The 27,973-nt window shown below is 39.4% G+C and overlaps 1 protein-coding gene across 6 annotated transcripts in view; it reads right to left on the bottom strand.

Annotated features, from left to right (window-relative positions):
• OSBPL3 (oxysterol binding protein like 3) overlaps positions 1–27,973 on the bottom strand; it is a 262,596-nt gene that overhangs the window by 36,156 nt on the left and 198,467 nt on the right. For all 6 annotated transcript variants that reach the window (XM_060196082.1, XM_007529051.3, XM_007529053.3 and 3 more), the window contains 4 exons: positions 17,738–17,801; positions 11,821–11,899; positions 4,181–4,325; positions 2,017–2,161 (listed from right to left, as the gene is read on the bottom strand). In XM_060196082.1, the coding sequence (XP_060052065.1) occupies positions 2,017–2,161; positions 4,181–4,325; positions 11,821–11,899; positions 17,738–17,801 (433 nt within the window). The remainder of the gene's footprint in view (positions 1–2,016; positions 2,162–4,180; positions 4,326–11,820; positions 11,900–17,737; positions 17,802–27,973) is intronic.

The following is a 27,973-nucleotide window of genomic DNA, read 5'->3' as shown; positions in this document are numbered from 1 at the left end:
AAAAGGGAATAAATAAATAAATATATTAAAATTTTAATTTTTATTGCTCTTGTCACCCAGTCTGTTGGGTTTTATTACAGCAACCAACCAAGTCTAATTCGGGTGTATTGTTCTAACTTGCATTCCAATTAAAAATCAAGCTAAAATTATGCAAATTTTTAAGTTTAATTTTAAAAAAATTATCTTTATTAGATAGTACCAGCCAGAAATCAAGAGGGTAGAGGGAGATAAGAGGGAGAAAGAAAGACACCAGTAGCCCTGCTTCACTATTCGAAAAGCTTTTCCCCTGCAGCTGGGGGCTAGAACTTGGGTCCCTGTGCACTGTAACATGTGCACTAAACCAAATGCACTTCCACCCAGTCCCTAAAATATCCAACTTATAAAAAGTATAAAACTGGGCAAATCAAACTAGTAAAACCCACTCTTAGCTTAGCTCTAGGTGTTCATATAAACAATACAAATGCTTCCCATGAATTTTCTGCAGAGCTATTTTGAAACTGTAGGTTTTTTTGGGGGTGGGGTGGGGTGGGGTCTGTCTAATTCTTTTTTTTAAATTATTTTATTTATTTATTAATGAGAAACATAGTAGTAAAGAGAAAGAACCAGGCATCACCCTGGTACATGTGCTGCCAGGGATTGAACTCAGGACCATATGCTTGAGAGTCCAATGCTTTATCTACTGTGCCACCTCCCGGACCACGGGTGTGTCTAATTCTAACTCTCTGGGGGTCCTAAGCACAAAAACAAAACAAAACAAAAAAGCCAGCAATAAAGGCTTCTATTATGTCTTCAAACTCCCTCCTTCCCCTGTTCCAGTGTCCAAGTCACCAGACTAAAAACAGCGGTTCTTCTTGAAGTGGGCCAGAGATGCTCACAGCCAAGGAAGAGACATAAAGTAGGTGCAAACCAACCACAACTGCCTACATGATATTCTCTCATCAGAGTACTACTTTAGCATCCAAAGAGGATTTTTTTTCCCATCTGTGGAATTCTCAGGTGTGTCTTGGCATCTCTGAAGCTAGAAAGATGATCGCTGTTCCACTTGACTCTAGCTACAGATAACCTCTGTAGCAGTAGAGGACGTAGCTCCTACCTACGGACGCTGCTAGCTGTCTACACCATCTTCCTTTCTTTAGATGGATGTATTCATGTGGCAGTATGCTCTCCTCCCAAGGGGATGAATTTAAGTCTCTGCAAATCTCTCCTGCTTACCCAGGATTAACTCAGGGATAGGTCTAGGCGTGCCTCAGGATGACAAAACTTAAAAGACATGTTTACTGGAAGATCCCGGGAAGGAAATATTTCTTTTCTAAGAAAAGAGAGGCATAGAGAAGAAAGCCCTTCTGTCCTTCCTTTTCTCCTGCCTGTTGTGCTGCCAAACATGACAAAAGTAAATTCTTCTTATAAAAACTCTAGGGTTACTTACTCCTCTCTTGTTTTTAACTAGGGGTACATTTCCTAAATGTTTACAATACTATTAGAATATTTTGGTTAGTCTAAAGTGTCATCACAGCAGTATTTCAGAATGCTGTTCTTAAACATAAACATGACTTAGAAATATACTAATCATATTAGAAGATGATCTAAAGTCATGGAATGTTTTGGGGATGTATTATGGTTTCCATAATCCTTCCAACTCTGCTTTAAGGGCTCAGTACTCTTCTGTAATCACAGGAGAGATTGGAGTAGTTTATATTGGGTGAATCTGGGAATTGTTAACTGTTGTAGAAACTCTAAGCCACTGCTTGTCTAGTTAATACTTCTCTGTCCTACTCTAGAATGACCTTTTGTATTTTGCTATGAGACTAAGCACCCAGGACTTAGAATCATCCCTAGAGAGGTACTGTTTAGATAAACATGAGGAGGTGTTTGAGATATGATCAGGTGAGTGAAAGAAAGCAAGGCCAGTGCCTGGCACATAGTCCAAAGAAGGTAGAGGATGGGGACACTGATGACTGAATGTCCCTGGTTCTGACGGCCCCACTTGGCCCCACTCTTTGCCTTGGTGATACGAACTTGCTCTCCAGACACATGCAGAAGAGGAGGAGCCACCACAGTAGATGCTTTCATGCCATTTTCCAAACAGACGATGTACTGCTTTTCCACTTTTGTCAAAAACTGTGCCTTCAATCTCGCGGGCATTGGTGCTCCAGTATTTTGCCTAGGATTCAAATAAGAATTACCTGTCTGTTTAGTATTTGGGGGTCAACTTAACAAAACTGTGGGGATTCTTTTCTGCACTGAATTTGAATTTTCCAGTTATGGGTTCTATTTTTTAAAAAATAATGCTTTCAATTACTCAGCAAAAATTAATAGATAGCCCTCTATTTCTAGTCTGTAGTACAATAACCAATGTTTAAGATATATTTTTATGGGCTGGGCAGAGGTTTAGCTGGTTGAGAGCACATGCCACCCATGTACAATGCAAGGACTCAAGTTCAATCCCCTGGTCCCTACTTACAGGGTAGAAAGTTTCACCAGTGGTAAATAGTGCTGCATCTCTCTCTCTCTCTCATTTATCCCCTCTCCTCAATTTCTCTCTGTCTTATGAAATAAAAATAAATATAGAATATTTATTTATTTTCTACTTTTGCCATCGGAAGGAAAAGTTCAGTTCTAATAACTAGGTCATCAAGTGTGGCTGGCTTTAAGCCCCTCCTCTGGAAAACTTTTCTGCACTGCCCCTGAGGCTCTATTGTAGTTTAAAAGAAATGTAATTCATTTCATTTTTCCTCTAAGGGAAAAAGGCACTCTTTTGTAAACCAACCAAGGAGCCTATGTTATAAACCAATCAGTTCTTAGTTTCTTTTATTTTTTCAAGGAAAAGTAGATCTGTTCAATCAATCCCCCGGAACATTATGCAACCCCTAATCATACTGTGGATTAGTCCCGGGCCTGAGACCAAGTCATCAACTCAGTTGTGTGTGAGATTTAAACAGTACTACACTGAAGCCAGCAGAGGGAACTCCTGCTCCACAGACTTAATACCTTTTTTCTTCCAAATAGTCCAATTTCCTGACTGCCTTTAAAAAAAAAAATCTCTTTATGAACACAAGGCACAGTAACATATATCAAAGCTACTAGAACTATTTTCAGTGTAAACAGAATTCATATTTGGAAGCCAATAAAGTTGAGTGGCATTTTCAGATCATATTCTGGTGGTTTGGCTTCGCTGTTCCAAGCATGTGGAAAAATGGGAGAAAGGGTGGGGCAGAACTTACTAGAGCTGAACCAGAACCTTAAAACTGAGTTCTCTGGTTATGCCAAATAAGTAACATATAAAATAAGTAACATAAATTTTACCAATCTAATAATTTCTAAGTGTACAAGCTAAAGGCACTAAGTATCACCACCAAGCCATCGTATATATTTTCAGAACTTTTTACATCCCTAAACTGAAACTCTGTACCCATTAAGAAAACAGTTCCTGGGAGATGGGCGGTAGTGTACCGGGTTACACAAAGTGCAAGGACCAGCATAAGGCTCCCAGTTTGAGCCCCCGGCTCCTCACCTGCAGTGGGGTCGATTCACAGGCAGTGAAGCAGGTCTGCAGGTGTCTATCTTTCTCTCCCCCTCTGTCTTTCCCTCCTCTCTCCATTTCTCTCTGTCCTATCTAACAACAACATCAATAACAATAATAACTACAACAATAAAACAAGGGTAACAAAAGGAAAAATAAATAAATAAAATATATATATTAAAAAAAAAAGTGAAGGTAAAAAACAAAAGCAAACACAAACAAGCAAAAACCCCACCATTGTGTCCTGGAATCCCATTTTCCCCAGACCCCTGCCCCACTAGGGAAAGAGAGACCGGCTGGGAGTGTGGATCAAACTGTCAACGCCCATGTTCAGCAGGGAAGCAATTACAGAAGCCAGACCTTCCACCTTCTGCACCCCATAATGATCCTGGGTCCATACTCCCAGAGGGATAAAGAATAGGAGAGCTTTCAAGGGTGGGGTGGGGGCTGATGGTAGATGGGACAGGGAGTTATGGTGGCTGGAATTTTGTGGAATTATACCCCTTTTATCCTATAGTCTTGTCAATATCTCCATTTTATAGATTAAAAAAATTAAAAACAAACCCAAACAAACAACAAAAACTCCCCAAGAATCCTATGCCTTGAAATCCCAGCTCTGCCCATCCAGTGTGAGAAGAGCTCACAGGGTCACCGGGTTACCTTGATAAAATTCACTTTGCAGTGGCAGGAATCATCATTCAGGTTCTTGATGACAATTTCCCCATAGTGCTCAATCCACCTCTGCCCGCTTAAGATGTTATGAATGCAGGAAGTCACTTTGTTCCACTCAAAATGATCTCCAAAACTAAAAAGCAGGGAAAAGTGAAAGTGACAACTTTCAAAAGTGTCAACAGAAAATACAAACCCACACTACTAGTTTCTCACATTTATTCTAGAAGTCCAATGTGCTATCCATTGCACCACAGAGCCCTGCACTACTAATTTCTATGTTTTTTAAAAAATATTTATTTATTCCCTTTTGTTGCCCTTGTTTTTTATTGTTGTAGTCATTATTGATGTTTAGTTGTTGGATAGGACAAAGAGAAATGGAGAGAGGAGGAGAAGATGGAGAGGGGGAGAGAAAGATAGATACCTGTAGACCTGCTTCACCACCTGTGAAGTGACTCCCCTGCAGGTGAGGAACTGGGAGCTCGAACCAGGATCCTTCTGCTGGTCATTGCGCTCAACCCAACTACGCTACCACCTGACTCCCATTTCTATGAGTTTTAAAATGAGTTTATTACAGAACATTGTCAAGGGTCAGGTGGTAACTCACCCAGTAGAGTGCATACCCTAACAAACACATTGTTCTGGTTTAAATCTTGATACCACATGTAAGCACCATGGAGTGGTATCAAGGGGATGTAGGGGGTGAGGTGGGGGATGAATGAGGCTGTGGTGCTTCTCCCTTAGCCCTTACTATACTTCTTTCCTTTCTTTCTCTCTAGAATAGATGATTGAAAAAATTCACTCTGCAAAGGACACTGGACAGTTGTACTGGACAATCAGGAGGTCCCAGTAATACATTAAGAAACAAAGAATATTATTAGAAAGGTAATTATGTTTTATCTGTCATTTAAAGTCTATTTCTTTTGTTGTACAATAAAGACAATTATAAGAGGTTACATAGTTAAAAGTTTTTTTTTCCTATGGGAGTTCTGTATTAGAAAGTAGTACACTGGAAGGGCAGAGCCAAGATGGTGACTTGCAAGCAGCAGCTGGTGTGTGCTCCAACAAACAGAAGCTTGTGACCAGGGATTCTCTGGATAGGGTAGGATACTGGGCCATCAGCAGGAGGGTGAATAAGGGGTCCTAAGGGTGATATCACTCTTGGGTTAGAAAATGGAGGCCAGGGGGTAAAAGAAAGGAAATCTTTTGATTATTTCTGAAGCTCCTCCCTCCCCCCCACCCCATCCCAGCCCCCAGAGGCTGGAGAGCTGCTCCTAGCAGGCTCACCCGCTGAGCTATTTTCTTTACCAAGATTCCTGGCTTACCAGGGGTGTCATTCCAAACCTTTTCCCTTTTTGTTTTCCTTCTCTCTCTCTTTTTTTTTAAGTGGCTGGAGCTCTATTTGAGTGACAAAATACCTGACAAATCACAGCCTCACCCCTGCCTGGGAAAGACTACCTGGAGGTTTTTTTTTTTCTTGGATACTTCTTACAGTTGGCTGTCTTTGCTCAGACTGCCTGATCCCAGCGGTCCAAGCTGCAGACTGACTGTTAGGGTTTTGTACACTATTCTATTTTATTATTACTATTATTATATACATGTGTCCCTTTTGCCCCTTCCTTCTTTAGCTTGACCAAAATTAACTGTCATTGTTTTCTCCATTGCTAGGTGACTGGGTGTCCTATCCAGTGTGAGAGGAACTTGTTTCTCTCTACCACTTCCCCACTTCCCTCCACTCTCCACTCTCCTTTCTCCCTCCACCTAGCTAATTCAAAACAACAACAACAACAACAACAAAACCCAAACCTCTTTCCTTTCACTGCTCTTTTTTTCTTTTTTCTTGTTCTTGTCTTCTTTTCTTCCTTCCTCCTTCTTTTGATTTCTGAATTCACTGATACTCATTTGTGAATTATTCTGGGGAAGAAATCTGACTCAAAGTGGACTTTGTGTGTGTGTATCTTTCTTCTCTAGTTCCCTTTCTCCTCTTGCTGTTCCTAGAATTTAGAGTGGACAGTAGATTTGCATAATTGTCTATTCTTGCTTTCCCTTTTTTCCCTTTCTCTTTCTATTTCCTTTGGATTTGGTTGTTATTTTTCTCTTGGACTGGAGATGTTGTTTGGCTAACTGGTATTGGTTGAACTACATCAATCCTTGCTTAAGTTACTATTGTTGTAATTTCGGAGGTTGGGTGACTACATTTGTCATAAAGGTATCTAATATAGTGTGGCTTGTACTCAAAACACAACAATTGAAGAACTACAGAACAGAAAAATAAAAAACATCAATAAAAAGAAAATGGTTAAATCAAGAGCAAATAAAACTGCTACCACAATGAATCAAGACAGGAGACCAGAAGAAACTCCAAATCAGTCAGAAGTAACCATAGATAAGAAAAGTATGCAAGCAATAATAAAACTAATAATCACAGAAATCAAGACAACTATGAAGGAAAGGGCTATCAGAATTAGGGAAACAACAGATGGGATCCTCAAGGAAAACACAAGCTATCTAGATGTTATTAGAGAACTGAAAGCTGAAATAGCTGAACTAATAGGTCAATTAGCAGAACAAGCTAATACTACAAATGAACTGAAGAAAGAAGCTGAGGGAAGGGAAAGCAGGCTAACAGAAGCAGAAACAGAATTAGCCAGACAGAGGATGAGCTAGAGAAAACTAAGAAAGAGGTAAAAGAGCTCAAAAAGAGATTGAGACACTGAAGACAACAGAAACATATGGGATGATCTCAAAAGAAGTAACATTCATGTAAATGGCCTGCCAATGGAAGAAAAAGAGGAAGGGAAAGTAAATATACTAGAGGAAATTATAGAAGAAAACTTCCCAGACCTAAACAACAGAAAGGACATCAAGACTCAAGAGGCTCAGAGAGTCCCAAATAGAATCAACCCAGACCTGAAGACACCAAGACACATCACAGTTACAATGAAAAGAAGTAAGGATAAAGAAAGGATCCTAGAGGCTACAAGAGAAAAACAAAAAGTCACAGACACGAGAAAACCCATAAGATTATCAGCAAACTTCTCCACTAAAACTCTAAAAGTCAGAAGAGAATGGCAAGATATCTATGGAGCCCTGAATGAAAAAGGGTTTATATCCTGCTACACTTTCATTCAGACTAGATGGAGGGATCAAAACCTTCTCAGACAACAGTTAAAGGAGGCAACCATCACCAAGCCTGCCCTGAAAGAGGTTTTAAAAGATCTCTTATAAACAAGAACATCACCATAATACTTGCCATATATCAGAGCAAGTAAAAAATTGTAGAATAATGGCACTACAATACATTAAATCCATAATATCTATAAATGTCAATGGCTTAAATTCACCCATTAAAAGGCACAAAGTGGGAGGATGGATCAGAAAACACAACCTAACCATATGCTGCTTACAAGAATCCCATCAGACCCAATAAAACAAACACAGGCTTAAAGGGATGGAAAATTATCATACAGGCTAATGGACCACAAAGAAGGGCAGGAACAGCCATTCTCATCTCTGACACAAAAGATTTAAATTAAAATAAAGTAATAAAAGATAGGCAAGGCCATTACATAATAATTAGAGGATCAATCAACCAAGAAGAGTTAACAATTATTAACATGTATGCACCCAGTGAGGGCCCATCTGAATACATCAAACACCTACTGAAAGAACTACAAAAATACATCAATAGTAATACAATAATAGTGGGAGATTTTAACACCACATCCTCACACTTAGACAGATCAATGAAGCAGAGAATCAACAAAGAAACAAAATAATGAAATGAAGAGATGGACAGGCTAGACCTCCTTGACATTTTCAGAGTTCTTCACCCCCCAAAACTGGAATACACATTCTTTTCAAATCCACACAGCACCCACATGTTAGGCCACAAAGACAATATCAACAAATTTAAGAGCACTGAAATCATCTCAAATATCTTCTCATACCACAGTGGAGTAAAGCTAATATTTAACAACAAACAGAAAATTACTAAAAGTCACAAAATTTGGAAACTCAACAACATGCTGCTTAAGAACTGCTGGGTCAGAGAGACACTCAAGGAAGAAATTCAAATGTTCCTGGAAACAAATGAAAATGGAGACACAAGCTATAAAAATATTTGGAACACAGCTAAAGCAGTACTAAGAGGGAAACTCATAGCCATACAATCATATATTAGAGAACAAGAAAAAGCTCCAATAAATGACCTTACTGCACTCCTTAAGGACTTAGGGGAAAGGAACAAAGGTACCCTAAAGCAACCAGAAGGACGGAAATCACTAAAATTAGAGCAGAAATAAACGGCATCGAAAATAAGAGAACCATACGAAACATCAATGAAGCCAAATGTTGGTTTTTTGAAAAATTAAACAAGATTTACAAACCCCTAGTCAGACTCACTAAAAATAAATAAATAAATAAGGAAGAAGACTCAAATAAATAGAACTGTAAACTCAGGACCACTGTGCTACCTCCTGGACCACTGTCTCTTTCTCTCACTATCTCCCCCTTCCTTCTCAATTTCTGGCTGTCTCTATCCAATAAATAAACAAAGATAATGAAAATAAAAAGCCTGCATGGACACCTGACACCAACAGCACCAAGAGAGACACAACAGCATTGCTCATGAAGTTTTCCCCCATGCTGGTGGAAATCAGGGGATCTATCAAGTGCACCACTATCCAATATCTACAGCAACAATTTTATTTACTTATTTTAATTTTTGCCACCAGTATTACTGCGTGGGCTCAGTGCCAGCACTAAAAATTCTGTTATGTTTGATAGGACAGGAGAGTGAAACTGAGAAGGGAGGGGAGACAAAGAGGGAGAGTGAGAGACAGACATTTGCAGACCTGTTTCGCTGATTGTGAAGTGTGGAGAGTGGGGACTCAAACCCAGAACCTTGCACATAGTCATATGTTTATTTAACTGGGTGCGGCACTACCTGGCCTCTTTAGAATAACACTTTTATTGTCTCCTTGATGCTTCTCTTAAAGACAATAAATAGTCATACAAAATGGAATAAAAATCATTTTTTCCTATTCACTCTGTAATATTAAAGCCTTTATTTCTACTTTACCCACTTTAAGTTCTGTCTCCTCTGTGAATTCAACAAAATAGTCAATACAAAAGTTCATATGCTATCACTCAACCTGAGCTTCTGAAATTCACTCTGCTTCACTCTCTGAGCCATTATTGAGCTTATAGTCTTATCCAACTAAATAGAAATTGAAGGGCTGGAAGTGGGTGATTCTCTTACGGTGGTACGGTGGTGTGAGCTCACTGAGGCTATCCAGAAGACTGTTTCCCAGAATGGTATTTCAGTAGAACTAATAAGTCATGACTTAAAAGGAAGTAATTGTTTTTCCTTTTCAGGTTACACCACCACAGAGTGTCCAAGAGGCCAGCAGGAGGAGTATTGACTAGTTCTGCTACGAAAAGCACTGCTATTTAAAACACAAGTCATGGCATGAGTTACTCATTCTTCCATTTCCAAAGCCAACACTGACTTACTGCCTAGGCTGAGGCAGGTCTTCTATGAGTTTTCATTTGGCAAGGAGCCCCACTCAATGGAGGGCAAGAGCAGTCAGATTCCATCACTCTGAAGGCTGCTGAAGCTTCATTGAAAGCTGGGGGTAGGGGAGGCTGTGTGATGGTGGTGGTGGTCTCCTGGAACAATCTCTTCCTTCTTTTGCAGAGAAGGAAATGAAGATCTGGTAGCGACTTTTCTAAAGTTGCCAAATTAGGAAAGGGAAGTGGCACTGGAGGAAGGTATATATATTTTCCTCACAATTTGCCCTCTCTATGCACATATGTGTACACACATTTACATATATACACACACACACACACATAGACAAGGACATATATATATCTGTACTATATGCATCTTATTATAAACTAGAAGATACATAGAGTTGAAATTTTTCTTTTATTATTTATTTATTAATAAGAGAGGGAGAGAACCAGAGCATCACTCTGGCACATGTGGTGCTGGGAAATGAATTCAGGACCTAACACTTTTAAGAGTCCAATGTTTTATCCACTGTACCACCTCCCAGGCTGTGTAGCTGAAATTTTTTACAATGACAATGCTCAGATATTATTTACAGAACTAAACAAAACTCTGCAGATGGGGTTAATAAGACCAAACACAAGGAAATACTATTTTATGTGCTTTTTTTTTCTCTTTTTACTTATTTATTATTGGATAGAGATAGAGAGAAATTGAGAGAAGAGAAGGGATAGAGAGGGGAAAGAGACAGAGAAATATCTGCAGCCCTGCTTTACCACTTGTAAAGCTTTCCCCCTGCAGGTGGGGACCAGGGGCTTGAACCTGGGTCCTTGTGCACTGTAATGCATGCTCTTAAGCAGTTGTGCCACCACCTGGTCCCTGTACTCTCTCTATATGTTTAATCTTCACAAGAGCCCTATAAAATTTATATTTTATAGATAAGAGAACTGGTAATTAGAAAAGTTAAAAGACCTACCCAAGGACTTCCAATTGGTGAGTGACAGAGTGAGCTTAAGAGTCTTGGTAGCAAGGCCAGGTAGTGGTTCACTTGGTAGAGCACACCATTTCTGTGAACAAGGACACAGGCCCAATCCCAGCCCCCACCTCTGACCCACACCAGAGAGGCAGGGGTAGGGAGGGCTACAAAACTAGTGAAGTAGTGAGTAGTACAGCAAGTATCCTTTCTGTCTCCCTCTTACCCACTGTCAGAAAGAAGATGGGTGGGGGTAGATAGCATAACGGTTATGCAAAGAGATTCTCATTCCTGAGGCTCCAAAGTCCCAGGTTCAATCCCTGGTAGCACCATAAGCCAGAGCTGAATAGTGCTCCGGTAAAAAAAAAAAAAAAAAAAAAAAAGGAGAAAATATGGCTACCAGGAATGGTGAAGTTGTTTAGGTACCAAGTCTCAGTAATAACCTGGTGGAAAAAATATATATAAATAGATTTCTGTTACCTCAGTTCCAGAGGTGATGTCCATAATTATTCTACTTCATAAATAAGTACACTTGTATTTCTTTTTTGGATAGAGAAATTGAGAGTGAAGGGGGGATAAAGAGGGCGAGAGAAAGATAGACATCTGCAACACTGCTTCATCATTAGTGAAACTCCCTCCCCCCCACCTCCACCGGCAGGGAAGTAGGGGGAGTGGGGGTTGAACCCGGGTCTTTGTATATTCTCATATATGCACTTTATTGTGTTTGCCACCTCATACCCTCCTTACTATTAATAATTCTTAAAGGCTCAAGAAGGTCATATCATTCTTAAAAGGAGTTTTGACAGTGAGTCAGGACAACATTCTTCATTTTGTTAGGAAGTGGAAATGAGTTTTTAACAAAACATTTCTATTTACAGAACTTTGGCCTCCAGGAAGCATTTCTATTTGAGGGAAAGAAAATGTGAGATTGTTAAAATGGGGAAATTTTGAACTCACTGTCAAACAAACAATATAACTGTCAAACAGTGACAGCACTACTAGCTGAAAAAAATGTTTTTTTTTTAAAAAAAAACCAAACAACACTACTAATATCATGGGGTGGGGGGGGAGATAGTGTTTCTAAATCTGTATATTAACTTGAAACATTGCAAAATTTCTAACCACAGAAAAAACACTTACGCTGGCAGAGTCACATGGGTTGTACCAATGGGAACAATTTCCATGGATTTTCCCCAGAATTTATTTTTCCATCTCACATCTGAAACAAAACAGCAAATATTATATGTTTAACAGGAGAGCTAGACAGATCAAAGCATATTCAGATTGAATAAATTATCAGTCACCATACAGAGTGATCTCTTCATAATAAACTTAATTTTTCCTCATTTAGTAGTCTGGCACGTTTGTCAAAGATTAGATGGCCATAGGTGAGGTGTGGGCTCTCAATTCTCTTCCACTGGTCAGTGTATCTAATTATGTTCTTAAGCAGTTTTGATGACAATGGCCCTCTTATATAATTTGAAATCTGGGAGTGTGATCCTTCCAGTTCTGTTCTTTCTTCTCAAGATTCTTTTGGCAATTCTAGGTATTTCCTGGTACCAGATAAACATTTGTAGCTTTTGATCTATTCTCTTAAAAAAAATTGGTTGAGATCTTGATGGGGATTGCATTAAATTTGTATATGGCTTTGCATAGTATATTCATTTTAATTATGTTAATTCTTCCAACCCATGAACTATGGAATATCTTTCTTCTTCTTTGTATCTTTTCTATTTCCCTGAATAGTGTCTCATAATTTTCAGTATATAGTCTTTCACTTTTTTTTTTTTTATTTAAAAAAGGAGACATTAACAAAACCATAGGATAAGAGGAGTAGAACGCTACACAATTCCCACCACCAGATCTCCATATCCCATTCCCTCCCCCAATAGCTTTCTTATTCTTTATCCCTCTGGGAGTATGGACCCAAGGTCATTGTGGGATGCAGAAGGTGGAAGGTCTGACTTCTGTAATTGCTTCCCTGCTGAACATGGGCATTGACTGGTCAATCCATACTCCTAGCCTGCCTCTCTCTTTCCCTAGTAGGGTGGTGCTCTGGGGAACCCTTCTGTACTGCTGGTGGGAATGCAAATTGGTTCAATCTCTGTGGAGAGCAGTCTGGAGAACTCTCACAAGGCTAGACATGGACCATATGACCCAGTAATTCCTCTCCTGGGGATATGCCCCAAGGACTCCATAACACCCAACCAAAAAGATATTTGTACACCTATGTTCATAGCAGCACAATTCATAATAGCTAAAACCTGGAAGCAACCCAGGTGCCCAACAATAGATGAATGACTGAGAAAGCTGGTATATATAAATGGAATACTATGCACCTATTAAGAACAATGAACCCACCTTCTTTGACCCAACTTGGACAGAGCTAGAAGGAATTATGTTAAGTGAGTTAAGTCAGAAAGATAAAGATGAGTATGGAATGAGCCCACTCATCAACTGAAGTTGAGAAAGAAGAACAGAAAGGGAAACTAAAAGCAGGATTTGACTAAATCTGGAGTAGGGCACCAAAGTAAAAACCCTAGGGTGAGGGTGAAGGTGGATATTCAGCTTCCTGGCATGGCAGAGGTGGGTGGGGTGGGATACAGTCTTTGGTGGTGGGAATGGTGTTTATGTACACTCCTATTAATTTGTAGTCATATAAATCACTATTTAACTAATATGAGAGGGGAAAATTGATTTATGTTTCAAACTTTTTAAAGCACAGACTGAGTCATTTTAATACATAGGCTGAGTCTTTGATATGTTGACTCTCTCAAAAGCCTAGTCTAGGGAGAAGCAACACAGCTACATACACAGCTACATACAAATAATGTCAAAGGACATAAATTATGGTGATGCTGTGTATGATACAGCAAATCCTAACAAAGGGATATTTCAAAGTTAACCCAATTACCAAATAATGTGATTATAACAATAACTATCTATTGTCTTCTTGAACCCTAAGTCAGCAGAAACCTCACATTTCCACTATAGAGTCTATATTTCCCCCAGTCCTGGAACCTTAGGGTGGGGCGCATTTTCCTGCATGCTTCTCTTAATTCATACCAAATAATATTGCATCCCCTGATCCCAACCTAATCAGTACCACCTCAGCATGCTTCACTTCACTTCAGACTGCGTCCAGAGACTTCAGGTGTGGAATGACAACCCTTCAGCTTCATTACTCGGGTGAGACCTTTCCTTTCATAGTATTCTCTAAGCCTTTCATTTCTTTTGTTAGATTTATTCTTAGGTATTTTATTGTTTTTGTTGCTATAGTAAAAGGAATTGATTTCTGAATTTCTTCTTCTTCTAACTTAGTGTTTGCATAGAGGAATGCCACTGACTTTTGTATGTTAATTTTGTAGCCTGATACCATACTGTATTGCCTGATAATTTCCAAGAGCTTCCTGTTAAATTCTCTAGGTTTTTCTATGTATACTATCATATCATCTGCAAATAGTGAGAGCTTAACTTCTTCTCTCCTGCCTGACTGGTATGGCAAGAACTTCCAACACTATGTTGAATAGTAACATCGATAGCAGGCAGCCCTGTCTAGTACCTGATCTGAGTGGGAATACTTCCAGTTTTTCACCATTGAGTATGATGTTGGCTGTAGGTTTACTATATATGGACTCCACTATCTTCAGGATTTTTCCATCTATTCCCATTTTTTGTAGTGTTTTGATCATAAAGGGAAGTTGGACTTTGTCAAAGGCTTTCTTTGCATCTACTGATATAACCATGTGGTTTTTGGCCTTGTATTTATTGATGTGGTGGATCACATTGATTGATTTATGAATATTAAGTCAACCTTGCATCACTGGGATATAACCAACTTAGTCATGATGAACAATCTTTTTAATATACTGTTGTATCTGGTTGGCTAGAATTTTGTTCAATATTTTAGCATCTATGTTCATCAGAGATATTGGTCTGCAGTTTTCTTTTTTTGTTGTATCACTGTCTGCTTTTGGTATCAGGGTGTTGTTGGCTTCATAGAAGCAGGAAGGGAGTATTCCTGTGTCTTTAATCTTTTGGAAGAATTTTAAAAGTAGAGGTATTAACTCTTCTTTGAAGGTTTTGTAGAATTCATTTGTAAAACCATCTGGTCCGTACTTTTATTGTTGGGAAGGTTCTTGATTGAAGGGTCAACTTTAAATGGATTTAAATGGACTGAGACAGTACAGAGTTTGCCAGGCAGAAGATACAACTTGTTCAAAATGGAAGAGGCATAAGAAGATGGTGTAGCCTTGTCCTATCTGTCTCAGATTTGCTAGATAAAAAAGTAGAAACAGACTGATTTAAAACAACAAACAAACAAAAACAAAAAGTGGGCTTTCTAAGCCTGACGTTAATCTGACCTGTGTACAATGGCAGCATGGGAGGAAGCATTCTTTGAGACAGAGAACTACTGTGGCTACAGATTTTGCAAGAATGGTTGGGAACAATACAGAAACTGGAAGAAGAGTAGGAGAGAAAGATGACAAGCTAAGAGGCTACTGTCATTACAGACAGAGAACTGTTGTCGCCACAGATTTTGCAAGAATGGTTGGGAACAATACAGAAACTACTCAGGAGAGATGGAGAGCAAGATGACAAGCTAAGAGGCTACTATCATTGCTCAAGGGATAAATGACAGTAAAGTGAACTAAATCAGTAGCGGTAGGGCTAGAGAGGAAGGGAATGGTGCCAGAACCATTACAAACACAGAAGTAGAAATGAGTGACAAATGGGATACAGATGTAAAAAATAGGGAGAATTTGTGGATGATTTATATATTTCTAAGCTGAATGAGTAGTGGTATCAATAGAAAATGCATGAAATAGAATAGACAGACATTTCTCTGGCTGCTGCAATGATGGTATATAGACCATAGGGTAAAGGTGAAAGTAAGAAGGTACTGCTCTGAGCACATATTATATGATACCATACACGTAAAATCTATAAAAAGTGTAATGTGAAATATATAAAATGTATTTATATACATATAATATATGAAAAGTAACAACTGGAAACCAAAGACGTATAGGTAGTAAGTTCATAAAAAGATATAATGAAATCACAGTAAGTGCTCAATTAATGCAGAAGAATTCAAAAAAGAGAAAAAGGGCAGACAATATGCCCATGCTACAGACAGAAAATAAACAAAAGGTCACCTTTCAACCTATTTCAATAATCACAACAAATATAAATGACTTAAACATTCTAATTAAAATGTAGGGACATGTTAATCGAACTTGATAAAAAGTCAAGCTTTGGGAGCTGAGCCAATGAGACAGGTGAGAATGTTTAGGAAAAGGCTGATGAGGAAAAAAAAATACAAGGGAAGTGAGGAGGAAACTGTGAGTATGGTGAAGTATACAGAAGTACTACTTTGAGAAGGCTCAACATTAAATAATACATAATAAAAAGTATAGTAAAGTGCTTATGGGTCCAATGGCACTCAGAAGTTTGAAAGTTAGAAATCTTGTGACAATAATTTCTAGAGGGGTTTAGCGAAAGGGAAGTTTCTAACTAGGTTTTAATTTTAAAATTTAACAGCAAAGATTCAGAAAGGAAACCATGTTGGTCTCTGTGACTTTAAACTAGTAACACCTATTACATCCAGAGGCACTGACTAGTTATGTTAGTATATGTTAGGGGGTGGTGGAGGGAGAGTGAATTTTTACAACATACTTTTATGTCTTAAATTTAAAAAAAAAATTTTATTATCTTTATTTATTTATTGGATAGAGAGACAGAGAGAAATTGAGAGAAGAGGGAAAGATAGACAGGGAGAGTGACAGAAAGACGCCTGCAACACTGCTCCACCACTTGTGAAGGTTTCCTCCTGCAGGTGGGGTCAGGGGGCTCAATCCTGGGTCCTTGTGCATTGTAACATGCACAACCAGGTGCATCATCACCCGGTCTTATCTTTTAAAATTTTATATATGTATTGTTTGAAAAAGACAATGTGGCAAGTAGTGTAATACTACTGTTTTAAAACTGATGTTTGCTCAGTGTTTAAAACCCCAGGATGGTCAGCTTTTCTTTCTAGAGTGGACAGGTCTTTTTTGTTTTGTTTTGTTTTTTGTGTTTTATTAAGATAGAGAAGTACAGAGGCAGAAAGAGAGTGAAAGATAACACAGCACTGAGACTTCCTTCATTGTGGGGGTTCATGCTTGAACCTGGGTTGTGTATGTGGCAAAGCAGTGCATGATCCAAGTGAGCTATTTTGCCAGTCCCCAGTCTTTTGAACACATTAATATTTAAGTTAGTAAAATCAATCCACTTATTTACAGTTTCATTCTTCAGAAGAAACATATTCCCAAATTCAAGATACACACTGAACATAGAAACACCACCACCCATACTAGAAAAAAAGAAAATGTGATTTAAGGGGGCTGGGAGGTAGCACAGCAGGTTAAGTGTATTTGGTATGAAGTGCAAGGACTGGCATTAAGGATCCCCATTTGAGCCCTTCTCCCCACCTGCAGGGGAGTTGTTTCACAAGCGGTGAAGCAGGTCTGCAGGTGTCTATCTTTCTCTAACCTTTTCTGTCTTCCCCTCCTCTCTCCATTTTTCTCCATCCTATCCAACAATAATAACAATAACAAGGGCAACAAAATGGGGAAAATGGCTTCCAGGAGCAATGGATTCGTAGTGCCTGCACTGAGACCCAGTGATAAGCCTGGAGACAAAAAAAAAAAATTATTTAAGAAATAGAATTACATTAAAAAAATTTCCTACTGTCTATGTTTTGTAAATATTTATAGTGTTTATAGTGTTTCTTTCAGATACAGGAGGCATTTCATGTAGCTGTGGAATAAGATGGTTTGCTTTTTTTTTTTAAGGGGACAATTTAATTATATTTCTGAATCTGTAATTATGTACTAAGAAAATATGTATTATTGCTCAGAGAAGAGAGAATAACATCAAATGGTGCAGATCCTTCCAACAAAGGCTCATGTTCAGTGGCTGTTTGGTTTTTGACAAGCAATTATAGTAGTTCATGAATAAACATAAATATATAGCATTACAAAAATGATTGAGGTCAAATATACTAACACATTACCTTGCCAGAAAACAAAATTTCCAGACTCAGCATGACATGCAGAGATAGGTGGATGGTGGCTGACCTGATTGAAACAAAGATAAAAAAATATTAGTTTACATTTATAACTCATGAAATTATTCCTCTACCTTATAATATTCATCTTAAAAGATGTAACACAACTCCAAGTTGAACTGTATGAAAACTAGTTCACTTCAACAAGTCTGCCATCAAGATGGTGTTCCTGACTTGTCTAAGTTTGTCATGGTTGAGAAAAAGTCTATGAATGGAAGCCTTGGGGATTGGTCCATGTGGGGAATCATGGACACAGTCACATTCTGACAGATTTAAAAATAAAACAGGGACATGCAAGGCTGCCCACTCATATGCTAGACAATCTGACATTGACTACCAATGTCAAACTCTCTATTAGCAGTTTTGTAAGTACTTACAGATGTTTTAATTAAGAAGTCAAAGTAAAAATATTTTTAAGTGTTACAACTAAGTAACACAAAAATATCCTTTGGTTTAGCAGACTTAAATCTTCCGAAAGCCCTGTATTATGAGATCCAGCTTCTATTTAAATTTCCTATATGAAGACCATCCAAAGTAGTTTTTTTAAAAAAGAGGATGTTTCTACGGACATCATATAAGTAAAAATTAGTGGAGAAAGTTTGGTGGCCTACTGAGTAAAATTTTTATTCATTTTTTTAATCAAAATCAAAATATCTTGAGTAAAAACACAATTTATGCCCTTGAAAAGAAAACCTCTAATAATAAACATCTCTCTGCTTGTAATCACTGAGGCCATTACTTCTGTTTTACTCACTAATAAAGGAGAGAAAAATGGCTCATCTGTCCCATTTCCTCATTATCTCAGTAATATTAAGGCACATGAGGACTACAGGTGCCATTATAATTACCTGAAACCAGTGAATTACTATTAGTGGTGTTTCCAGAAAATTTTGACTTACCTGGTTCTTAGCAAAAGTATCTTAAATTTAAATCATCTGCACAAAAGCTTTCATATAAGAAAGAGAACTATGCCCAAAATATTAACTAATGCTTCCCAAACATACTGACAGGGTAAAAGTAGAGGTCAAATTCAGAATTTGGGGTTGTACACATGGCTTTCAGTTAATCATTTTGCTTAAGCAGTTGTACCCTGTTTTGAAACATTAAAAAATCTCAGAGTACTGAATACAGATTGAGCTGAACAATTATGTTGGAAAAGAGTGGTGGTGGTGTGTGCGTGTGTGCGTGTGTGCATGTGTGTTTTCCTCAACCACTTGTCTTGCTCTGAGCCACAGCTGCAGTGAGGAACAGAGTGAAAACATGACTGTTGTGCTTCTCAAAGATAAAAAAGTACAGAAAAAGAAAGGTAAATTTAGTGTCTTGTCATACATGTTGACTGATGGGATTTCAAATCTATTTATGTGGCCCAAAGAAAAGTAGTGATAAAGATTTAAAATAGTGTTGGTAGATTCCAAGTATCAATAAACACAGATCCCAGATCCAATAGGAGGTGAGAAGTGCAAGTTTGTGGTTTCATTTCCCACAAGCCAAGAAGGTAGCCTCTCTGTACACCTGATTCTCAAGGCCAAGTTATACCTCAAACATTTACTTAAAGAGCTAACACCTAAAATTTAATTGTTTTTCTACACTGTCCTTTTAAAAAATATCTATTTTCTCAATGTAGTTTACCTCTTCCCAGGCAATATTCTCAGTCCACCTCCATGTTATGAAGCTAAAGCAAAAATTACCAAAGTCATAGGCCCCTAGGATCATACCTAATAGATTTCCTAGCTTCTTATCTTCCTAAAATCTCTGTTCTCACCTGCTCTATTTCTACATTCTGGTTCCTGCTTTTTAAACATTTTGTCTTGCCTTTCAGACTACAACTTGCAGATGCTATGATTCCATCCTGACTTCTCTGAGCAGATGGCCTTACCAATGTGTCCTGGAGCTTCAGCTCTGCAGAGCCATCGTCTACTAGGGAAAAATAGAGACGGGGGTATATATCAATGTGCCAATACTCATGTCCAGGAAAGAATTCAGAACTTCTGCTTTCTGCACCCTAAAAAGAACTGGACCATAATTCCAGAGGGGAAGATGATTAGAAGGTTCTGAAATCAAATTCCAGAGAGATAAGAGGAAAAAAAGGAAGACATACAGAAGTTGTAACAGAAGTTGTAGGTGTGACTTAGAAAGGAAGGCAGAACCAGAGAAAAATGGGCAAAATATAGATAGGTAGGTAGATAGATAGATAATAGACAGACAGTTATAGAAATAATTGTCAACCCATATCTGTGACTTTTGGAAAACCACTGCAGTTTCCAATAGAAAGAATGGGGACACAGAACTCTGGTGGTAGGAACAGTGTGGAATTATACTCCTGCCATCTTGTAATTTTTTAAACCAATACTAAATTACTAATTTTAAATAAGTATCAATTTAAGACACATATAGAGAGAGAATGAACTGCCTAGTTGTGACATGTTCATTGCAGTTCATGGAACTCATGTCCCCATGTACACAAGTCCTGTGTTGTACTATTAAACCACCTTCCCAGTTACCACTGTCCTCTTGTTCTTCCCACTAGTCTTATTGCTGGAGCTCAGTGACTGCTTTTAGTGACTGCTTTTATGACTCTACACTCTCTGGGGCTAGAACCTGAGTGCTTATGCATGGCAACACATGCTCTCTACTAGGTAAACTACCTGTCAGTCCCTTCACTGCTTTTTAAATCCAACTCTTTAAAGATAACACGAAACGCTACATCTGTGCTCCTCATCCATCTTCCAGTTGCTTACCCTAGTTGCCTCTCAGTGAATTTAAGAAAAGAGCCGTGGGGGCCGGGTGGTGGCGCACCTGGTTGAATGCACATGTTACGGTGCGCAAGGACCCAGGTTCGAGCCCCCAGTTCTCACCTGCAGGGCGAAAGCGTCACAAGTGGTGAAGCAGTGCTGCAGGTGTCTCTCTGTCTCTCTCCCTCTCCATCCCTCCCTTCCTTCTCTATTTCTGACAGTCTCTACAAAATAAATAAATAAAAATTAAAAATTTTGTAAAAAAAGAGCTGTGGAATGTTTCCTGTCCCCATACTGTATGTATGTGTGTTGTAGAGGAGATTATTATAAAGCACTTTATAAAGTAGGTCACACCACAGAAGCAATATCAGGATTTCAGTATTGATCATGATTTTGGCATTTTTATTTATTTTTAATTTATTATTATTATTTATTTATTTACTTTTGGATAGAGACAGAGAGAAATTGAGAGGGAATTGGGAGATACAGAGGGAAAGAGACAGAGATACCTGCAACCCTATTTCACCATTTGTGAAGCTTTCCTCCTTCAGGTGGGGACCAAAGGCTTGAACCTGGGTTCTTAAGCACTGTAATGTGTGTGCTTAACCAGGTGCACTACTGCATGGTCCCAAGTTCGGCATTTTCATCTAGTTGGTCAAATGCAAACATCAAAGCAAAATATTGAATATAAAACTATAAACTTCTTTTTAAAAAATCTATTTATTACTGATTAGAGACAGACAGAAATTGAAAGAGAAAGGTCAAATAGAGAGAGGGAGAGAAACAGAGTCACCTGCAGTCCCTGCTTCACCACTTGTGAAGCTTTTCCTCTGGAGGTAGGGACCAGAGGCTTGAACCCGGGTCCTTGTGCACTGTAATGTATGTGCTTAACCAGGTGGGCCACCACCTGTCTCCCAAACTCTTCTTTAATAATTTAAGTTCCAAAAAAACAACAAATACAAATATACTGTCTACATGAATTATAAAATAAGTCTCATTATGCTGTAAAGATATATTTAGATTATATAAAAATGAAACTTTCTTTTGTGTGTGTGTGAGAGAGAGAGACAAGAGTTACTGCAGTGGCTAGGTGCCTACAAGAAGACTCCACCAGCAGTCACTTTTTTTTTTTTTTTGCCTTTTTCCTTTCTTTTTCCTATAGAGAAAGAGAGAAGTAAAGAGGAGAGACACTTGCCACACTGCTCTACTGCTCATGAAGTTTCATTCCTGCAGGTGAAGACCAGGGGCTTGAACTGAATCTTGGAACCTGGTAATGTATGTGCTCTACTAGGTGTGTCACTGCACAGCCATGCAACCGACCTTTTAAAAATTGTGTGGGCGGGAGTGGGGCTGCAGTGCAGCCGGTTCAGGCACGTGGCACAAAGCACAAGGACTGGCATAAGGATCCCGGTTTGAGCTTTTGGCTCCCCACCTGCAGGGGAGTAGCTTCACAGGTGGTGAAGCAGGTCTGCAGGTGTCTCTCTTTCTCTCCCCCTCTCTGTCCGATCCAACAAGGGCAACAACAATAATAACTACAACAATAAAAACAAGGGCAACAAAAGGGAATAAAAAAAAATTGTGTGGGCTAGGGAGACAGCATAGATTGGTTATACAAAAAAAAATGTTCATGCTTGAGGCTTGAACATTCCAGGTTCAATTTCCAGCACTACCATTAGCCAGAGCTGAGCAGTGCTCTAGCCTTTCTCTCTGTATCTCTGTTTCACATAAAAATAATAATAATAAAAATATTGTGTGGGGTTGTGGAGAGAGCACAGAGGTTATGCAAAAGGCTTTTATGTCTAAGACTCTTGAGGTCCCAGGTTCAAGCCCTCACACCACCATAAACTAGAATTTAACAGTGTTCTGGCTAAAAATGATGATAAAGTAATTTTTAAATATTTTTGCATGTCTTTGCCACACAATACTTTTTTAAAAATTATTTTAATGTGAGATGGAGATTCTCCAGGAGATGTAAGAGAAGAGAGTAGTTCTCCAAATAGTAGCATATTCAAACAGTGCCAGGAAAGAGATAAATAAAATCTCACAAATAAAGTGAGACTAACAAATCAGTGCTTAGCAGAGTGCCTTTAGTTTGACTGACTGACTGACTGACTGACTGACTGCTTCTAGGACTTTGCTCGGGCTTCATACCTGTGTGCATCCACAATTCCTGAGGACTTAGTATTATTATTTTTTAAATCTGCTTTCCTGCTGTAGCAAGGAAGGAGCGATATCATAGCACTGCTCCACTCCTCTGAAGCTTTTCCTTTCACATGGTCCTCCCATTTGATGACTGGGGGACTGAACCTGGCTCCCCACACATTAAAGCTATGCTCTACCAGGTGTCAATATTTTTTTTCTGGCTTATAAAAAGTCCTTAAGGAGTGATTTATTTGGTACACCTTGCTTTTAAGAAGTTCACACAGCTTGCCAGTGAAATGAACTGATGTTTCTGTGACTTACTTCCTTATAGTATGTATTTAGTCATGAAACATTTCTTTTTTTTTTTTTTTTTCCTCCTCCAGGGTTATTGCTGGGCTCGGTACCTGCACCATGAATCCACCGCTCCTGGAGCCATTTTTCCCCCCTTTTGTTGCCCTTGTTGTAGCTTCGTTGTGATTATTATTATTGCCCTTGTTGACGCAATTTGTTGTTGGATAGGACAGAGAGAAATGGAGAGAGGAGGGGAAGACAGAGAAGGGGAGAGAAAGATAGACACCTGCAGACCTGCTTCACCGCCTGTGAAGCGACTCCCCTGCAGGTGGGGAGCCGGGGGCTCGAACCGGGATCCTTACTCCGGTCCCTGCGCTTTGCGCCACATGCGCTTAACCCACTGCGCCACCGCCCGACCCCCGTCATGAAACATTTCTAGGGTAATTGTCATGTGGTATACTAGTTTCAAGGAATGAGAGAAAGGCTGTGGAATTCTAGAGACCAAGGTCACTGCAAGTGTCATTATTGAATACATGACCTTGAAAATGTTTTCCAACCCCGAATGCCTCTGTTACCTCACCTGTAAACTAGGACCACCAACACTACTAATCTTGCCAACAATTAAACAAATCATTTTTTTGTTTTTAGATCTATGTGCAGTTCCAGGATAATAACTTATATGGAGTAGGCAGAGATTAAATTTTCACCTCCCCACGAGTATTAATTTCCCTTGTTTTCAAAGTAAGTCTTTATCCCCTTGTTATATGTTAGGAAACGGGTTGTATCAGCAAGGAATCTGTTAATTCTACATAGTTAATTAGTTACTAGGGCAGAGCTTTCACCAAGGGCCTAGATTTCCAATCCTCAGCTCATTGTATCTCAATAGCCTCGCAATGGCTACTTTCAGTATTGCATTTTGTTCACTCCCTAAAGCCTTGAGAACACCATTAAGGTCTTACCTCACGGCCATTTAGAGACAGAATTATCAAGTCTTACTTTTCTTTTTTTTTTAATATTTATTTCCTTCTGTTGCCCTTGTTGTTGTATTATTGTAGTTATTATTGATGTCATCATTGTTGGATAGGACAGAGAGAAATGGAGAGAGGAGGGGAAGGCAGAGAGGAGGACAGAAAGACAGACACCTGCAGACCTGCTTCATCACTTGTGAGGCGACTCCCCTGCAGGTGGGGAGCCAGGGGCTTGAACCGGGATCCTTTGGCTGGTCCATGCACTTTGTGCCACGTGCCCTTAACCCACTAAGCTAATGCCTGACTCCCAAGTCTTACTGGGATACAGTGAGAAACAAACAACACACACACACACACACACACACACACACACACACACACACACATCATCATCATCATCATCATCATCATCATCACCAAGGCTTTACAACTATAGGCTAACTATTTCAGATAGATAAGAGCAGCAAAACTTCTGCAAGTGCCAGTAGTATGCCCATGTGGTCTACCAGGGGCTCGGACCTGGACCGCAAGCATGGCAATGCAGGTACCCTCCCAAGTGAGCTGTCTTGCTAACCACAAGAAAGAAAAAAATCTTTAGCCCCACATTATGTGGAAATGGGTAAAACAGACAATAAGCAAATAAGTGTATAATTTGCCAGTTGTAAACATGCATTAGGAGAACAAAACAAGGAAGACTGGGGGACAGTGTATAGATGTGCTATTCCATGCAGGGTTAGAAGGGGCACCACTTCTACTTTCAGGAATGACTACTACGGGAATGACTGAAGCTAAGAAATAAGGAAATTAACCATGCCTACATCTGGAAACATGCCTCTCATGCAGATGAAACAGAAACTGCCCAGGGTTGGCAAATGTTCAGTTATGTTTCAGAAGTAAAAGGTCAATGTGGTAGAGGCTGGCTGAGTGCATATGTTACGGTGCTCAAGGACCTGGGTTGGAGCCCCTGTCCCCACCTGCAGTGGGAAAGCTTTGAGAGTGGTAAAGCAGTATTTCTCTCTCTCTCTCTCTCTCTCTCCCTCTCTCTCTCTCTCTCTCTCTCCCCTTCCTTCACAATTTGTGGCTGTCTCTATCCCATACATAATTATAGATAAATAGTTTAAAAAATGTGGTGGAGGCTGGTTGAGTGAAAGTGAAAGGAGGCATAATATCTGGGGGGTGGCATCATGAAGATATCTGTGGGTTATTAATGACCAGGCCTGTGGGTTTTATTCCAAGAAATTCAGGTGAAGCCAGGTGGTGGTGTACACGGTTGAGCACACACATTACATGCACAAGGACTTGGGCTTGAACCCCGACTCCCCTTCTACAGAGGGAAAAAGTTTCATGAGTGGTGAAGCAGGTCTGCAGGTATCTCTCTTTCTCTCTGGCCCTCTATCTTTTCTACCCTGCTCAAAGTCTCTCTGTCCTATCTAATAAAAAAAAAAAAGAAGGGAAGAGGGAGGGAGAAATGGCTGTACTGAGTGGTGGTGTATTTTTAGTACAGGCACTGAGCCCAAGTGATAAACCTAATAACAATAAAAATAATTCAACAAATAAATAAATAAATACATTAAAAAAGAAATTAGGAAAGTCATTGGAGCATTTAGAGCAGATGTTATTTTTGCTTAATTTCGCTTAGTTGAACTTTTGGAGGTGGGACTACTTCTGGAGAGGAGCAGCAGCTGCAGCATCTCTCTCCTCTCCCAGTCAACTAAGAATAACAAAGAAGATCACCTAAGACCACAACAAGCCAAGACTCAGAATACTTTGGGACCCCACCAAGGTACAAGTGAGTGCAAACATGTGTGGCTCATGGACAGAGAAGGGCCTAAGGAGAGATTCCTGAGGCTGAAAGCCCATACCTACTCAGGAGCGACTGGTAACAGTCCCGCAGTTTGCCAGTTGAGGCACCACCTCTGGTCTGAGTTTTATTAACAAATAAACTGCCGATGGGAGGAGAGGATCCCCTGAGGTTCACCAAATGCAACTGTGAGTCTCCATTGCTACTGTCCCTGGAGGCTGGAGTGGTAGCAGGGAGGCCCTGTGCTAACATTGGGGAAGGGGGGGCTGAGACCTGATTGGGCAAGTCAGGAGTTCCAGTCCCCAGTCCCCACTTGCAAGGGGAAAGCTTTGAGAGTGGTGAAGCAGGGCTGCAGGTGTCTCTCTGTCTCTCTCCCTTTTTTTTTTTTTGACTTTTTTTTTATTGGGGAATTAATGTTTTACATTCAACAGTAAGTACAATGGTTTGTACATGCATAATATTCCCCAGTTTCCCATATAACAATACAACCCCCACTAGGTCCTCTGAATCCTTCTTGGACCTGTATTTTCCCCACCCACCCACCCCAGAGCCTTTTACTTTGGTGCAATACGCCAATTCCATTTCAGGTTCTACTTGTGTTTTCTTTTCTGATCTTGTTTTTCAACTTCTGCCTGAGAGTGAGATCATCCCATATTCAGCCTTCTGTTTCTGATCTCTCTCCCTTCTTATCATCCCTTCCCTCTCAATTTCTGGCTGTCTCTATCCAATAAATAAATAAAGATAAAAAAAAAAAAAGAAACAGGGAGTCGGATGGTAGTGCAGTGAGTTAAGTGCACGTGGCGTGAAGCGCAAGGACCAGGGTAAGGATCCCAGTTCCAGCCCTCGGCTCCCCACCAGCAGGGGAGTCACTTCACAGGCAGTGAAGCAGGTCTGCAGATGTCTATCTTTCTCTCCCCCTCTCTCCACTTCTCCCTGTCCTATCTAACAGCGACGACATAAATAACAACAACAACAATAACAACAATAAAAAAACAACAAGCGCAACAAAAGGGAAAAATATATATATACACACATATTATTGACTTATCAGAGGAAGAGAGGGGAAGAAAGCATTCTACACGACAAAATAGCAGAGAATTTCCCTATTCTCGACAAGATAAAGGACATAAAGGTTCAAGAAGCTCAAAGGGTCTTAAACAGAATTAACCCAGACTCAAAAACACCAAGACACATCATATTTAGAATTAAAAGGAAGAAAGATAGGGAAAGGATCCTGAAGGTGGCAAGAGAAAAACAAAGTCACCTATAGAGGAAAACCCCTAAGATTAGCAGCAGTTTTCTCCACACAAACACTACAGGCCAGAAGAGAATGGCAAGATGCTCAATGAGAAAGACTTTCAACCAAGACTACTGTATCGTGCTAGACTGTCATTCAAACTAAAAAGAGGCATAAAAACCTTCTCAGACAAGCAACAGTTGAAGTAATCAACTATCACCAAGCCTGCCCTGCAAGAAGTTCTGAAAGGTCTCTTATAAATAATCATGCCATCATAAACATGCCATATATCAGAACACTCTAAAATTTTAGAATGGCATTAAAATATCTTTATTCAATAATATCAATAAATGTCAATGGCCTGAATTCACCTATTTAAAGGCACAGAGTAGGAAGATGGATCAGAAAACACAACCCAACCATATGTTGTCTGCAGGAATCCCACCTAACTCAACAAGACAAACACAGACTCAAAGTGAAAGGATGGAAAACTACCATACAAGCCAATGGACCACAGAAAAGGGGCAGGAACAGCTATTATCAATCTGACATGATAGACCTTAAAATAAATAAAATTTAAAGATAGGGATGGACATTACTTAATGCTCAGAGGACTAGTCAATCAAGAGGACTTAACAATTATTAACACCTATGCACCCAAGGAGTACATCAAAGCAGAGACTGAAAAGAGCTATAGCAGCATATTAACAGCAGCACAGAAGTACTATGGGATTTCTATAAGTACTATGGGTGTTAGACCATAGAAGTACTATGGGATTTCTATAAGTACTATGGGTGTTAGACCATAGAAGTACTATGGGATTTCTATAAGTACTATGGGTGTTAGACCATAGAAGTACTATGGGATTTCTATAAGTACTATGGGTGTTAGACCATAGAAGTACTATGGGATTTCTATAAGTACTATGGGTGTTAGACCATAGAAGTACTATGGGATTTCTATAAGTACTATGGGTGTTAGACCATAGAAGTACTATGGGATTTCAGCAC

This window comes from Erinaceus europaeus, chromosome 8 (assembly GCF_950295315.1).
Source record: "Erinaceus europaeus chromosome 8, mEriEur2.1, whole genome shotgun sequence".
NCBI lineage: Eukaryota > Metazoa > Chordata > Mammalia > Eulipotyphla > Erinaceidae > Erinaceus > Erinaceus europaeus.
The sequence above is the reverse complement of the archived record's forward strand: the minus strand, read 5'-3'. Positions and strand labels throughout refer to the sequence as shown.